Source organism: Enhydra lutris, unplaced genomic scaffold (assembly GCF_002288905.1).
Source record: "Enhydra lutris kenyoni isolate GAN:26980312 unplaced genomic scaffold, ASM228890v2 scaffoldscaffold27, whole genome shotgun sequence".
Lineage (NCBI taxonomy): Eukaryota > Metazoa > Chordata > Mammalia > Carnivora > Mustelidae > Enhydra > Enhydra lutris.
Genome location: NW_019154111.1, coordinates 19683939 through 19699062, shown reverse-complemented (window position 1 = coordinate 19699062; position 15124 = coordinate 19683939). Strand labels below are relative to the sequence as shown.

Here is a 15124-nt window from a genome sequence, read left to right as displayed (position 1 = left end):
AATTATGCAGTAAAAGTGTTAACTGATAAGAGAATCTAAATCAAAATAATGATCAATTTGTGGATTTGATATCCTGGATATTTATTATATTGTATGTAATGCTGCATTTCTATGTGAATGTTGAATGGTCTCTCTTAGTATCCACGCATGTATATTCATCATATTTTACAAGTTTCCTGGTAGAAATTACAGGGCTATATTTAAGGTTGTGTTTAAATGTAGATGCTTATGTTTTTATGAATTGTTAAACATTTCAGTATTATATAGGGAAAAATTTCTAAATTCAGAAAGGACAAAGAAAGAATATTTTTTTTCTTATTATAAAGGAATGTTTCCTTGTCCACAGGTCTCATTCTTTTGCCTTTCCATTTTATTTACCAAGGCAGAGCAATAATTTGTGAAAAAGAAAAAACCCATGGAAAACATCTCAGGCATGCTTAGTATTAAATTCAAGGCAAAACATTTAATTGTGGCCCTTAAAGTCTAACAAAAAATTATTTATAAATGAGAAATTCAGAAATGATAATTGAATAAATATAGTACTTATTTAAAAGAGTGGTTTACCAATCTAGCGTCCACTGAGAAACACTTATTCTCATGTCTTTTTTTTTTTTTTTTTGGCACAGCAAATCTATTTTGTCTGCATTGAAAATAAGCAATCTCTCTTTTTTTTTTTTTAAGATAAAGAATAGTTCCCATTAACAACCGATTTCTTCTATTAACTAGACATCTTTTCGTAATTACCTTACCAACCAATTGGAAGAACCAGACAGATGCTAATTCCCAAATACCCGACTACTATTGAGCTGTTGCTGAAGAAGACAGTGATGCCAACTCAGACTCTCCTCTCTGGGATGCCTGAGCAGAACTCCAAAGACCCAAGCTGTGTCTCTCACTTCTTTTACTTCTCCTCCCTGGCTTCAACACGGAAGCCATCCTTGGATGTCTTCCCTGTTTTACTGACGGACAGCCTGGGCATGGTTCATTTTCCTTCCACTCCCCATCATGGTTGAGGTAGCACCATGGAACTCTGGGGGATACAAGTTGTGGAGCCCAAGTGTTCCTTTCCATTCTGGATGATTTTGCCTGCGTTACTTAGGTCTCTTCATGTTGCAAGTCACAGAAAATGCTACTCAGACTGACAAACATTGAAGGAAATAGACTGACTCCGTCCGTAACTGAAAGTCCAAAGTTGTGCCTGGTTCCTGTGAAGCTTGATCAAAAATCTCATGCTATACTCCCCATGGTTCAGGTCTTTCCAGCTCTAGTTGAAACAGCCTGGCTTCTGCAGTGTTGTCTTCTACTTCAGGCCCCACACAGTGGGGTGGATGCTTCCCACCCCCAGTGGCCCTAGGCTCTCCTCTTTTCTTAGCAACATGGCTGCCACACGCCCTCCCAGACCTCACCTTCTCCTACCACTCATTCTAAGGAAAGAGAGAGGTTCTTTTTTGGTTGCTCCCATAGGAGAGATGGAAAACTTTGTTTTTTCCTTCTTCACTGAATGCCCAGCAAAGGTCGTTCTGTGTCCCATTGGCTCCAGTTGGTTAATGTGTCCATCCCTGAACCAATCAGAATGGCCATTGGAAGCTGGGGTTCGGGGATAAATTCACTGATCATCTTAAGGTAATGGAGACCCACGCTGGCACCTGGCGGTGAGGTCACTTCTAACTAAACCCCCATAGCTTGAGAATAGGGAAGTGGTGAATCCACAGAGGAAAACCAGGGTTGATGTTACCATTAAAGTACCCGGGTGCTGGGCAGCGCAGACATTAGATGTCCTCAGCTCTAGTGATGTGTTTCGAAAGCAGCTTTCTGGCAGCACGGGGGTCAGGCTTAGAGTCGCACAAAGCAAGCTGTGGATACATGTATAGGATACAAAGTGTCTTCATTTCTTTAAATGCCCTTGATGACCTTAAAAGGGGAGAGGAGGGGAGGCGGATCTGCTGTATGAATTTCACACTTAGGAGTTCAACTATTTTGTAAATTGGGGGCTGCCTAGTAGAGGCAGTGGTAAGAGGCAATGATGATTGTCTAAAAATGCTACTGAGAAAAACCTGTCAAATGGCATTATCTGTAACCTCTGGATAAATAAGTTTGTTGATTGAAACATTTCCCTGCTAGTAGTATTTTACAAAACATTAAACACACTTTGATTAGTTTGACTATAAACAATTGCATTATTTCCTTATTCCCAATCTGGATGATCATTGTTTTTGTTCTGAAAGAAACTCTGATAGTTGTATTTAGAATAACAATAGGATTTTATACAAGTTAGATGCTGTGACTATGTATATATTAGCAGCTTTATAATCATGTGACATCCCCCATCGGTATTTTAGAAACACACTTTAGGGGCGCCTGGGTGGCTCAGTGGGTTAAAGCCTCTGCCTTCGGCTCAGGTCATGATCTCAGGGTCCTGGGATCGAGCCCCACATCGTGCTCTCTGTTCAGTGGGGAGCCTGCTTCCTCCTCTCTCTCTATGCCTGCCTCTCTGCCTACTTGTGATCTCTGTCTGTCAAATAAATAAATAAACTCTTAAAAAACAAACAAACAGGGGCCCCTGGGTGGCTCAGTGGGTTAAGCCGCTGCCTTCGGCTCAGGTCATGATCTCAGGGTCCTGGGATCGAGCCCCGCATCGGGCTCTCTGCTCAGCAGGGAGCCTGCTTCCTCCTCTCTCTCTGCCTGCCTGTCTGCCTACTTGTGATCTCTGTCAAATAAATAAATAAAATCTTTAAAAAAAATTAAAAAACAAACAAAAAAACCACCACACACTTTAACTTTCTGAAGTACCATCAGGACTGTTAGGTTTGGGGTTTTTTTTTGTTGTTTGTTTTGTTTTTAATGATTTTTTTAAAAAGATTTTATTTATTTCACAGACACAGATCACAAGTAGGCAGAGAGAGAGAGGAGGAAGCAGGCTCCCTGATGAGCAGAGAGCCCGATGCAGGGCTCCATCCCAGGACCCTGGGATCATGAGGTGAGCCAAAGGCAGGTTTAACCCACTGAGCCACCCAGGTGCCCCAGTAGGTTTGGGTTTAAAATGAGGAACCAGAAAAGCTTTCCATCAAAATATTGGTTGATAGGCAATTGGATGATACTTGTCACATCACGTCCCAAAGGCCACCAAAGACTGCAGAGATCCACCCGTTTGGAGTCAGTCTGTGACCCAGAGCACTGTCATCCACTTAGCTGACTTGCAGAAGAAAAATTCAAATCCCATCTCCAGGAACCATGAATACTCCTCAGGACAAGCTCTTCTGAAGGAAAGTTGGCTTGAAAGCCTTGATTTTTTTTTCCCCAATTTCAGTCTCACGATAGACCAGATGTGATAAGTCATAACATTTTTTGGAGTAGGGTGATGGGGTAACCTGAGAAGGACAAATGTGTGTGGCACAGCATGAAAGAGGGACACGGGGGGGGGGGGGGGGTGGACACCAGGGACTCATTTCCTTTAAAATAGAAAATAATAGCAGACACTTAGATGGTGCTTACTCTATTCCAGGCATTGTTTCCAGTAACTTCTATGCATTCCTCAGAGTCTGGGCCCTTTGCCACTCTGTAATATTGTGCCTCACGCAGCATCAAGATTGTCACACACTGAGTTTACAGTACACCATTTAAAGAGTTTGGGGCATTTGTAAATATAATGAAAATTCCGGGATGTTCCTTCAGGGTTTGGCTGTATCAACTTGGTTGAAGAACAGTAGTGAAGTGATGGAAGAACTGAGAGCTTAAAATTCACCATGAAATAGAATTAAAAGACACTGCCTCTTGATTTCTAAGCTCAGAGTGATTTAAACTTCCTGCTATTTTAGATCCCAGTGTGGTTAACAGTTGGATTTTGCAGGAGCTTAACAATCATTTCCAAAAAGGAAATGACTAGGGGTAAAGATCAAACTAATTTAGTGCGACATTAAATAAATACTTACATCCTTTTTATTGTTGTGCTTACAGCCAATTGTTACATAAAGTGTCATTTTTAATACATGGATGAAACTTACCATTAGTAATGATTTACATTCATATCCGAAACAAAACCGCTAGAGGTGATTTGCATGATTAAAAAAACCCGCTCGGAACAAAATCAGGTTCGAGAAAGCGGCCTCTCCCACTAATTGTAAAGGAAAGTAATAATAAATGTGGACTAAGTCAACACAAACTGCAGTTTTCGTATGTGACTTTTTAATTTGCAGAGTAAGTGAAAGCATCTGATGGATGTGCGAGACTGGAAAAGCAGAATGAGTTGTGGGGCATAGAGCTGCCCGGTTCCCTCTGTCCCCTCGCCGTTCTGAACCCTCAGGTAGGCTCACCTCCATGCTTCTATGGAAAGCCAAGGAGCCTTCCCCTTTGCATGCTAGTAACAGTCAAACCCTCATAGCCACGCCCATATCCACTCGGTCATGTATAGCTACAAAGGAAGGGTGGCCTCTTGTACCCCCAGTTATTCTTAGACAAAAGAGAAATGTCACCAAACTTAACTGCTCATTTAAATACACCTTGAACTCTTCATTAACTAAAGGGGGTAAATATACAAAATATAAGTCAGTAATCACCTTTGTTTCTAGTACATAATCCCCATTTTTCTTTTCTTTTTTTTTTAGTGGGTTTTTGGGTAAGTTGTGTCATTTTTATTTTCCCTCCAGCTCTACCGAGATATAACGGACACATAACATTGTGTAAGTTTAATGTCCTATCCACGGAGGTTGCTTCATCTCAAGCTCCCAGGCACACAACCAACATGTATTCCGTATGGGCTTATACGAGGCAAGCCTGCAAGGTGGAAAAACTGAAAAAGCAAATATGGTAATGTCTCTTCAACATTCCCCCTATTTAATGGGTAGGGGCAGAGAAATTTTACAAGCTGAAAGATAAATTTCACCACTCAGTATGAGTTTTCTCCTTTTGCTGGCTTGAACACTTTTTCTTTCCCTGGATGCCCACTTCATTTCTTGAGAAACTGAACTTCGTCGACAGAGAACTACAATCTCCAATTTGCAATGGTCACAACTGCAATTGTGTTCATGTCCGACACACCCAGTGCTATAGAACTAGAGGGAACCTCCCCCAAACAGCCTATTTCCCTGACATAAGTTTAACATGCCCGTGTAAGGTGTCAACAGTTCACTCCTGGGACAAACGTTTCAGATTTCTACAGAAGTACAAGCTTCTTTTTACTGACGTTAAACCTATGGTCCTCTCCCTCAGGGCAATAGAAAGCCACGTCAGGCAGGCTGCCCTCCCCTGGGCCCACAGCTTGCCCTCACACCCAAGGAGTTGCTCCCCAGCTGCCTCTCCCACTTCTGCCACGCGGGGCATCCCCGCAGAACCGCGACACTCAGGCACCACCACCTTGACCACCAACCCTACTCCTAACCGTAGCGGTACCGTTTGCCTCGGGATCTCCGCTCTGCTCAGAGCTCGGACTAGCAAGACACTATCCTCGAGGCTCCTTTCTGCGCTGGTCAAATAAAGCCCACGGCACTTCTCTACTCAGGCCCGCAGTCCTCGTGGGTATGCAGAAGCTAAACATTTTTGGAAGCTGAAACTTAAAATATTTGAAAAGAGTTCTATGTTAAAATGAACATCTGTGAATGATAAACTGAAAAATTCACATGAAGTTTTAGGATGAGAGAACCTCTGAGGCTCAGACTGGGCCTTAGCTAAAACCTGACTTCCGGAAGCGGGCATTTCCTTCCCTCAGCTGTGAGGGCTCTACCGACAGAAAACAGAGCAATCCTGTCGGACCTCCTGCTGCAGTGAGGCTAAGACTCGGCAGGGAATTCACTGGCTCTGGTGAATCGGGCTTGTCCATCTGAGCAGGCCAGATCCAGGCAGGACAGCACCAGAAGTCACAAGGCGTTGCCGAAAACCGGTTTGAAAGTCAAATGTATAAAGTTCAAATAATGAATCTACTGTTAGAAGTGAAGGGTAGGTATCAGAAAGCAAAAATTTCAAAATCCATTCAAGGTCTTGCCCACACCGCTTCCCCTGCAGCGGGGACAGCTAGTGCAACTCTATCATGTGCTTATTCGAACGGCCAGCTGCCTGGAGAACCACAAAAACCCGAATTCTGCATATGGAAAGGAGTCCGGTGTCAGTGCGGACTGAGTGGAAGGGCAGGTGTACACAGTCAGAGGCTTGGGGCCCAGAGAACCAGGAGGGGCTGCACCCTTGTCACCGCCTTCCTGTCCAAGGCATTCAATGGCTCCGTTTTGGGCTTGGTGTCTTCGTCCATTCGGGTTGCTGTAACAAAACACCACAGACTGGGGGGCTTATAAACAACAGAAATTCAGTCCTCACAGTTTTAGAAGCTGTGAAGTCCCGAATCAAGGTGCTCAGACATTTAGTGTCTGGGAAAGGCCTGCTTCTTGGTTCCTGTGTTTTCTCTCTGTGTCCTCACATGGCTGAAAGGGTCAGGAAGCTCTCTGGGGTTTCTTGGATAAGAGCTCTACCCTCAGTGAGGGATCCACCCTTCAGACCTAATTGCCTCCCAAAGGCCCCACCTCCAAACACCATTGCACTGGAGACTGGGTTTCAACACAGGGGTGCTGGGAAGAACACAAACATGAAGACCATAGCATTTGGTAGGATGGGGGTGGGAAGCTGAAGGCTGGCTTAACTTTTCTCCTTGGCTGAAATTTACCAGCCTTCAAGAGACGGAGTCAATCACAACAGCCAGACTAGCAGTTCCATTTCTTGAGTGCGCACAAGCACGAACACGCGCTAGCATCCGTACCTCACCGTGGTGAGGAGGCGGACCTTCTCCCGTTCCTCGCGCAGTCAACAATGAAGTAGAGACTTGTACTCATGCGAGTGTGACTGTTACCCAGTACACTACACTGTCTCCATTACAGAATTCACTCCTCTTTAAGGTTTTAGGCCCCTTTTCTCACTGGCGATCCAGTAAAATAAATATGGGCTAATTACTTGAAACACTAGGAACATGCAGTTCCTAGTTCCAAGACCTAGAGCCAGCCACGTGCCCCAGTCAGTCAGTTTAGTAATGGCAGCGAGTTGTACCTGTGAACTAGCTATTCTGGGAAGGTGGTCTTCTCTGTAGTAAGTTTGCTTATCAACTGCCCATAAACAAGGCAAGAGGAACTTTTCTTCTGTCTCTAACTGAAGGGCCAGCAAGTCCCTTTTCCTTTCTAGAAGAGAGATCCTCATATTGAAAGCCTTTCCTCCTTAACAGAGCGGCCCTCCAGTGGCCTGCACCCTCCCTGGATTGCAGGCAGGTTCTGGTGGATGAAGTCTCAGGTTCCAGGATGGCCTACCCCACACTCCCTCGGGCCACCTAGCAGCAGACTGCCCCTCGCAAGCCAGGCCTGCCTGATTTTTGCTCTAGCTAGCTTTGACTTGACAGGAACCTCAAGAAAGGGGCTCTGGGAGAGGAGACACAGGCAGTAGGACGGGAGTAGTGAAAGTGAGGGAGCTTGAGGGGCTTGGGGATTGACTAGCTGTTGCAACACGACAACCAAAAACCAAGTATGTGGTAGAAAAATCATCCTAGGTAGAGGCACCAAAAGAATTCTGAGGGGTGCTTTAGAAAAGGTAAAATCGGGTACTTTTTCCTGTTAATCTACATGTTATCTGTTAATCTACATGTTAATCTATATGTACCTGCCACTGTCCAAGGCCATATTAAAGAGGTTAAGTGACAAATCTTTTCCCCAATCAATACAAGTAATTTTTTTCCTCTCATACTCATTTCAGAAAATATTCTAAATGCATTTCTACTTTTTTATGTTAATTTTTTTATTAACATATAACGTATTATTTGTTTCAGGGGTACAGGTCTGTGATTCATCAGTCTTACACAATTCACAGCACTCACCATAGCACACACCCTCCCCAATGTCCATAACCCAACCACCTGCATTTCTACTCTTAATATTCTAACTGAACACATTTCTCATTCCTTCACTTAAAAATGGGGTATGTCAACTGAATTGAAATTACCATCTCTTTTGGGGGCTTCAAATTATAATTTGTAAAAACTGTTTTAGTATAAATGCAATACAAGCTAAATGCTTTGAGCTTCACCTGGCATAAAATAATAAAATAATAGCTGATCCATTTCAAAACAAATACAAAATGTAGACAGTGATAAATTTTACTTTAATCAAATTAAAGTCAGGAATATAAAGACTCTGGCTCAATTTCTCTTTAATTTCCCAAATATCACTTATTTTCCTACTGTCTTAGCTTAATTTTAATAGGCATACTATGATACACTTGTTCCAGAAAAAAAAGTATGATTATAAATAAAAAATACCCATCCAAAAGTCCTTATATGCCATTTAGTATACCAAAATGTCAATGCCAAATTTCTGATTTTAATAAAGAAATTTCTTAACATGAAAGGAACATTGTTTCATTTATAATGTGGATTTTTAAAAGATATCTGAGCATGAAATGTAGTAAAATTATTGCTTCCAAAGTTGGCACAACCTGTACAAGACAGAACTGAAACAAAAGCAAACTGCACCAAAGCCACCACAAAATCCGTCTCGGTCCCTCCTTCTGACAGTTAGCACAGCTTCGCAGATCTATTGTTTTATAGTTTTTACCTTAAAAGGGATGTCTTGCCATCTGGATACTTAAAGTCTATACATATCAAGATAGATCCTGAGGATATTAGTGTGTGTAGCCCCAGGACTGTCTTCAGTTTTCCACGTGACACAGTATGATAAATGTGTGACCAACATTAATGGGAAGTTCCGGAGGCACATTACTGTGACACAAACACAAAACAATTCACAATGCAAAAACCGAGAGCATTTTCATTATTTTAAAAAAAAAAATGCAAAAAACATTTATTTCACCATACCTGGATCTGGAAAATAGCTATTCTTTTAATTTACAGAATCTAGGGAAGCATTTTAAATGTCAAAATACACATGCTGAATATGACTTAGCATATAAGCACCAGAGATCTGTAAAGTTTACAAAAATTCTTTGAATGTGTAAGGTGCATTTATTCTTGAATTACATTCAGTTTGAGAGAAGAACCAGTACCCCAAAGTTTATTAATATTTAAGAAACAGCTGAATAGCTTCCAAGTTGGTTGACAGCAAAACAAAAATACTGCCTTTAGTTTTTTTATACAAATCATCTAAAATTTAGATTCAAAATTTAAGTGCCACCTTCTACTGTGAGTAGTTAGATCATTAGTTTATGTTCTGGTTTAAGATACTTCATACACTCTAGGTATTTAATGCTCTAACACAAAAACAAAACAAAAACAAAGAAACTTGAGTCATTTAGTGAACATCTCAAGTGAATAAAATTTTATGTAGAAATCATCTGGACTCAAATAAAATTATTTTTTAAATGTTATCAGTCCACGTAGTAATTAAGACTTCTGTAAATATGTCGTTATATCTTCAGGCAAAATTGCTATTATGAAGTTAGATACAGAATTATATTTCTTGGTTTACCATCAAAATAATGGTGACATTAAAGCATGCCTCTTTCCAAACCACTTGGTCAGTGCTGATAACCATAAGGAAACACACGACAGCTTTGCTCTAAACACAGCTGCGGCTGTCCTGAAGCCCCTGGTTAGGGTGCAGAAGGGTGGTGGCCCACGTCCCTGGCTCCATGGGGCTGCCACCCCCAGCCTCGCTCTAAGCAGCTTCTGTGAGATCCAGTCATTCATACTGCTAACACAAAACCCAGAAAGCTACAGTCCTGAATACCACCTACATTTACGCACTTCCTTTTTTACTGTGTACATGAAAAGAAAAAATTCTGTTGTGCTTTTCACATATCTGATATAGGTTTTCGTATCATTTTATTTCTAGGTTTTTTGGGAGGAGAAGGGAAAAATGAAGAAAGAAGGTACACTGGAGATCAGACTATAAAGTAACATTACACACACAACTAGCCAAGTATCTTTGGAATTTAAAAGATACTATCGTTAAAAGGCAACACATATATACACATATATATACTTGAATATGGGTGTGTGTGTACAATACACACACACACACACACACACACACACACAAAGAAAACAAAGTCTCCTCCCTAAAATCCATATTATTCCATAATAGGTTTTCACAGCAACCAGTATATATACCAATATATTTTTTACAATCTGTTCAGTTATCCACTGGGTATGCTTTTAGAATTAAAAGATGTCCCTACTGTAGCAGTCTAACACCGTACTACTATCAGAGAAATGTGCTTCGAAATGGTTCAGTGATTTGCTCATTACGATGACTATTTACAGAGGCGTTATTTACGTTAGCAATAAATAATCCCGATATCCAAAGAGATAAATGCTCATGCACACGCCGAGACGGCTGCATGCTCCCGCAGTATTTACACATAGCTCCTCGGTCACAGCTCGGCCATTAACGGGCAAAGTGCGTTTCCTTCAGTTTCCTCTGCATTAGTCTTGCTTCTGGGGGATGCAGCCTTCCATTTCGACAACTTCGGGCCATCCTTCATATTTGTTTGTGTCCTTATTGTTCTTTATGTGCTGTTGGGGTACAATAATAGTACAAGGTTAAAAAAAAAAAACAAACCACCTTTATGAACTGCTTCTCTACCACAACATACTGTAGTGTACTTGTTTCAGTAACATTCGTATCAATGATGAGTTCCTGCAAATTACTGTTCAAGAGAGTCAATGAGCAACCCCAGGGGCCAGGGAGACCGTCAAAGACCAGCCAGCTGAAAGAACAAAACAGTGCAGGACTTTTTGGAAGGATCATTTGGTAGCCAAAAGGTAAAGTTTATAGTCCACCAAGTTCTAAAGTGTTTCTAAACTTAACTGATTATACTACCAAAAGCTCGATTAAAATCTTTAATAATGAACACTTCCTAAGCAGCTCATGATAAAAGCAATCATATGCCAATGCACGGTCATACAGGAAAAAATACTCCATGAAGAATAGGCCTATTTTTTAGTTTTGATTTAAAACATGCCATGATTATTTTAAATAACTGATGACCAAGAGCTTATGAAAAATACACAACATATTTAATGGCTGCTTTGTCTAAGTTTCAAATAACTAGGATAGGAATATTCGCTGTACAGTTTCACACAATTTACTTTCGTCCATTAATTATGAGAGTCTAAGATACTAACCTGTTCAAAGGGGCTTTTGGTCTTGATGCCTTTCCCACCACAGAAGACCCAGTTGTCTCTAAAACCAAGATTAGTAATAGATGTACTTCCCAATTCAGCAATGAGCCGCCGTGCTTCGTCATTGAGTCTTAAAGAGGAAGAAAAAGAGTACTACAATAAGCACAGAGCTCTGTATATTATCTAAGTAATAATGACTCACCAGTATATTAACATGTAACATGAGATAAGATGAGAAAATATCAGCTTGAAGAAAAGAACATAAAAAAATACAGAATTTTTTTCAGAGCAACATTCCTGCAATTTGAATTCTCTAGTGAAAAAGACATGAAATCTAGCAACTAATTTTAAGTTTATTCTATGAAGAAATACCTTTTAGATGTCTTTATTTTACAGTAATTCACTTTCATACATATCCACCAAATAAATAAGGGATACTGTAGTCAGCAGATGCCTACCTAGGTTAAATACGAGGTCTTAAGCAACCAGTATCTTCATAAAATTAAAAATCACTTTGAATTTCTACTAATCCCTTTGTGAATTACATCTGAATAAAGGTAAATGCTGACAAAAATCTTGGTATTTGTTTCTAATACTATGGTTTCTTTAAAAGAAAATGAACCTTGAGAATAAGTATATAAATTACACTTCAGTGATAACTGTCGAGTGGTTATTTAATAAAAATGAACCTTAACCAGACAGCAGTTAAGTACCTGCCAAAGAGGAAGGGCAGTGGCGAAAGTCAAGTAGTAGGAAAACAGCTGAAAGTTGACAGTAAGTAATTTTGTGTAGGGGTGGGCACCTAAGTAGCTCAGATGGTTAAGCACCTGCCTTCGGCTCAGGTCATGATCCCGGAGGCCTGGGATCAAGCCCCATTTTGGGGCTCCCTGCTCAGTGCAGAGCCTGCTTCTCCCTCGCCCTCTGCCATTCCCTCCACTTGTGCTTTCTGACTGTCTCTCAGTCAAACAAAAAAAATCTTTATAAAATAAAAAAAGAAAGAATTTTTGTGTAGGTTATTATCCTAATGCTGAGCATTCTCAATGTTCCCTGTCTCACGAAAAAGAAGAAATTCAGCCAATACATGCTAGCTGTGGAGGGGGGGAAAAAGGCAATAAGGCCTCTGTTCTCCCAAAAGATGGCCCTTATACATCAGTTAGAGAGGTTATGTTCTGGTAAAAATCTGAAGCAAGCTAATTTTTATATTTGCAAATAGCTGGGGGGTAGGGAGCGGTCATTAAAACCAAATAGCACGAGAGTCAGTGAGGAAGGTCCTTTTTTATTTGACAGAGTTCTTCGAAACACCTCATGCTAGGATCAGTCAGCTCCTTTAATGTACTAATGAAAGAAACACTAGGTAAAAGAGTGTTCTCTTAACTAACCTGAAGATGAACAAAATAATTTATATTTTAAAATAAAAAGTCATAGAACGAGAAAGAACTGCATATATGTTAGACTCCCACAACTGATGCAAACCACATGCAGGGGCAGTAGAGCTAATTTTTAAAAAATTTTTTAAATTTTAATTCCAGGGTAGTTAACATACAGTGTCCTGTTAGTTTCAGGTGTACAACATAGTGATTCTACAATTCCGTACAACACCCAGTGCTCATCACAAGTGCACTCCTTAATCCCCATTCCCCCACTCACCTCCCCTCTGGTAACCACCGGTTTGTTCTCGATAGTTAAGAGGCTGTTTCTTGGTTTGGCTCTCCCTCTTTTTCCTTTACTTGTTTTGTTTCTTAAGTGCCACATGAGTGAAATCATACGGCATTTGTCTGTCTTTATTGACTGACCTCAGTTAGCGTTCTATTCTCTAGCTTGATCTACGTCGTTTCAAGTAGCAAGATTCCATTCTTCTTTAAGGCTGAGCAATATTCGTGTGTGTGTGTGTGTGTGTGTGTGCGCGCGTGTGTGTACACACACATATATATACATACACACCACATCTTTGTTATCCATCCATCCATCCACTGATGGACACTTGGGCTGTTTCTGTGTCTTGGATGTTGTAAATAATTCCGCAGCACACAGGGGTGCTTGTACCCCCCTCAATTAGTATTTTGGGGGGCAAATACCCAGCACTGGAGCTGTTTTAACCACAGCCTGGGCACTGCTGTCCTCCTGCAGAAAGTTCACTAGAATCCATGAGAAAAATCACCTATAACCCTAGAATATTTTGACTTTCAAACCCAAATCTATATCAAGGGATGCACTTATAACCTGGTGAAGTAACTGTGTAAAGAACCCCTGGAGCCTGGCCTGAGACTCATGGCCGCGTGCCTCCAGCTTGCCCCACGAGGTCCCGCTCCTGTGCCTGCTTCCGTCAATCAGCTGTCACCTCACACTTGTCTGCTCCCATGATAAAGGAACACATGCATTGGAGGGACACTCCCTGAAGGCCGTGCCTGAACCCCGGCTTCTTGTCTGCATATGAGGTTAGGATGCTGTGGGTCTGGAAGACTGTCAAATCCCACCCTTTCGTCTATCCAAATGTTGTTTTCCGGCTACATTCTTATAATACTGTACTCGCATCGGCAGCACTACTAGGTGAGTTTTGCAAGAATAAGCAGCGTGGAAACGCGGAGGGTGGGCGGCAGATTCACTGGGCAGCCCAGTGACGATCCCCAGCAGAGGCTGTGGGGCTTGACTCACATTTACGTCTCAGAAAAACCACCGACTGGCGCCTCGTGGGCTCTAGGGTTGCTCACAGATGGCTGAACATGAAGTTCACAAACGCAAGGGGCTGCTTTATATGCAAAAACTGCTTGCAAAGTAGGTGGTTTCTCCCAGGGCAGACCTGGCTCCCTGCAAAAAGTATGAATAAAACCTTCCTCATCTATGAACTTTACATCAATTAAGAAATACATTGAAGGGCGATCATTTTTACTTCTGTACTTCTGAATTTCAGAACTGATCATTTGATCTACATGAATAAACTAAGCCAGGTTAGCCAGAGATCTGGACACAACTTGAAAATTGCACTTCGACTCCCTCCGTTCATCTCTTTCCTTCCTTTTCCTTTCCCGGGAGGGCGCCTGTAGGCCCTGCGCAGAAAAGGGGAACACGGCAGCCTGCAATGGCTGTCTTTAGGAAGTCCCAGCAGCCAGTTGGGCCCTGGCTGGCAGCTGGCAGCCTGGATTTGGGGAGGGCTCCCCCATTCCCAGAACTGATCGGAACGGGGCGCAGCGCTGCGTGAGGAAGGCAGTTTATGCCGGGGAGGCTGGCATCTGGGGATGTGTCTGGCGGAGGCTGCCTCTGGGAGCCAGTTACAAACCCGGGCACGGAGTCCCTGAGATGTTTTCCCACTACCAGACTTCACAGTGCTGTCACCATCTGCTGCGGAAGGAATGGAGCTTCCTGCGTGACTCTGCTTGGAGAGGACTCTGAGAAACTGGGGCCTGGTTCCCTCCAGACTTCGCTCAGTCCAGTTTCCCCTTTGCTAATTTTGCTTTGTATCTTTTTGTTGTAACAAGTAGTAGCCACGAGGCGAGCAGGGCTGCATGCTCGCTCCTGCAAGTCCAGCAAATCATCAGACCTTGGGGTGGTCTCGGGCACCCGGGCCACAGGTCCCTACATATATCTAACTACAGCTGTATAACAACATACGTTTCTCAATAATTTCCAAAGTTCTCTGCTCTGCCTATGTAGACTTTAGAGGATTTCATTATTTGTGTCTGAAATTTTTTATTTAAGTAGAAGACAATTTCATGTTTCAAAAAGAAGTTAAAAATCATGCAACACAGCCAATATTTTCTGCACTGATTCAATACATACTAGGTATCAAAAAGTCCCATTTCTTTAAAAGCCAGTGTAACAGGGGCGCCTGGGTGGCTCTGTGGGTTAAAGCCTCTGCCTTCAGCTCAGGTCATGATCCCAGGGTCCTGGGATCGAGCCCCGCATCCGGTTCTCCGCTCAGCCAGAAGCCTGCTTCCTCCTCTCTCTCTGCCTGCCTCTCTGCCTACTTATGATCTCTGTCTGTCAAATAAATAAATAAAATCTTAAAAAAAAAAAGTTAAAAAAAAAAGC

General features: G+C 42.0%; 1 protein-coding gene across 3 annotated transcripts in view; it reads right to left on the bottom strand.

Annotated features, from left to right (window-relative positions):
• Positions 1–9968: 9968 nt before the first annotated feature.
• The window catches only part of LOC111152006 (family with sequence similarity 3 member C), a 51445-nt gene continuing 46289 nt past the window's right edge, over positions 9969–15124 (bottom strand). For all 3 annotated transcript variants that reach the window (XM_022510268.1, XM_022510270.1, XM_022510269.1), the window contains exons 9-10: positions 11102–11228; positions 9969–10489 (exon numbers count right to left, since the gene is read on the bottom strand). In XM_022510268.1, coding sequence (XP_022365976.1) covers positions 10400–10489; positions 11102–11228 — 217 coding nt within the window. In that variant the 3' untranslated portion in view covers positions 9969–10399. The remainder of the gene's footprint in view (positions 10490–11101; positions 11229–15124) is intronic.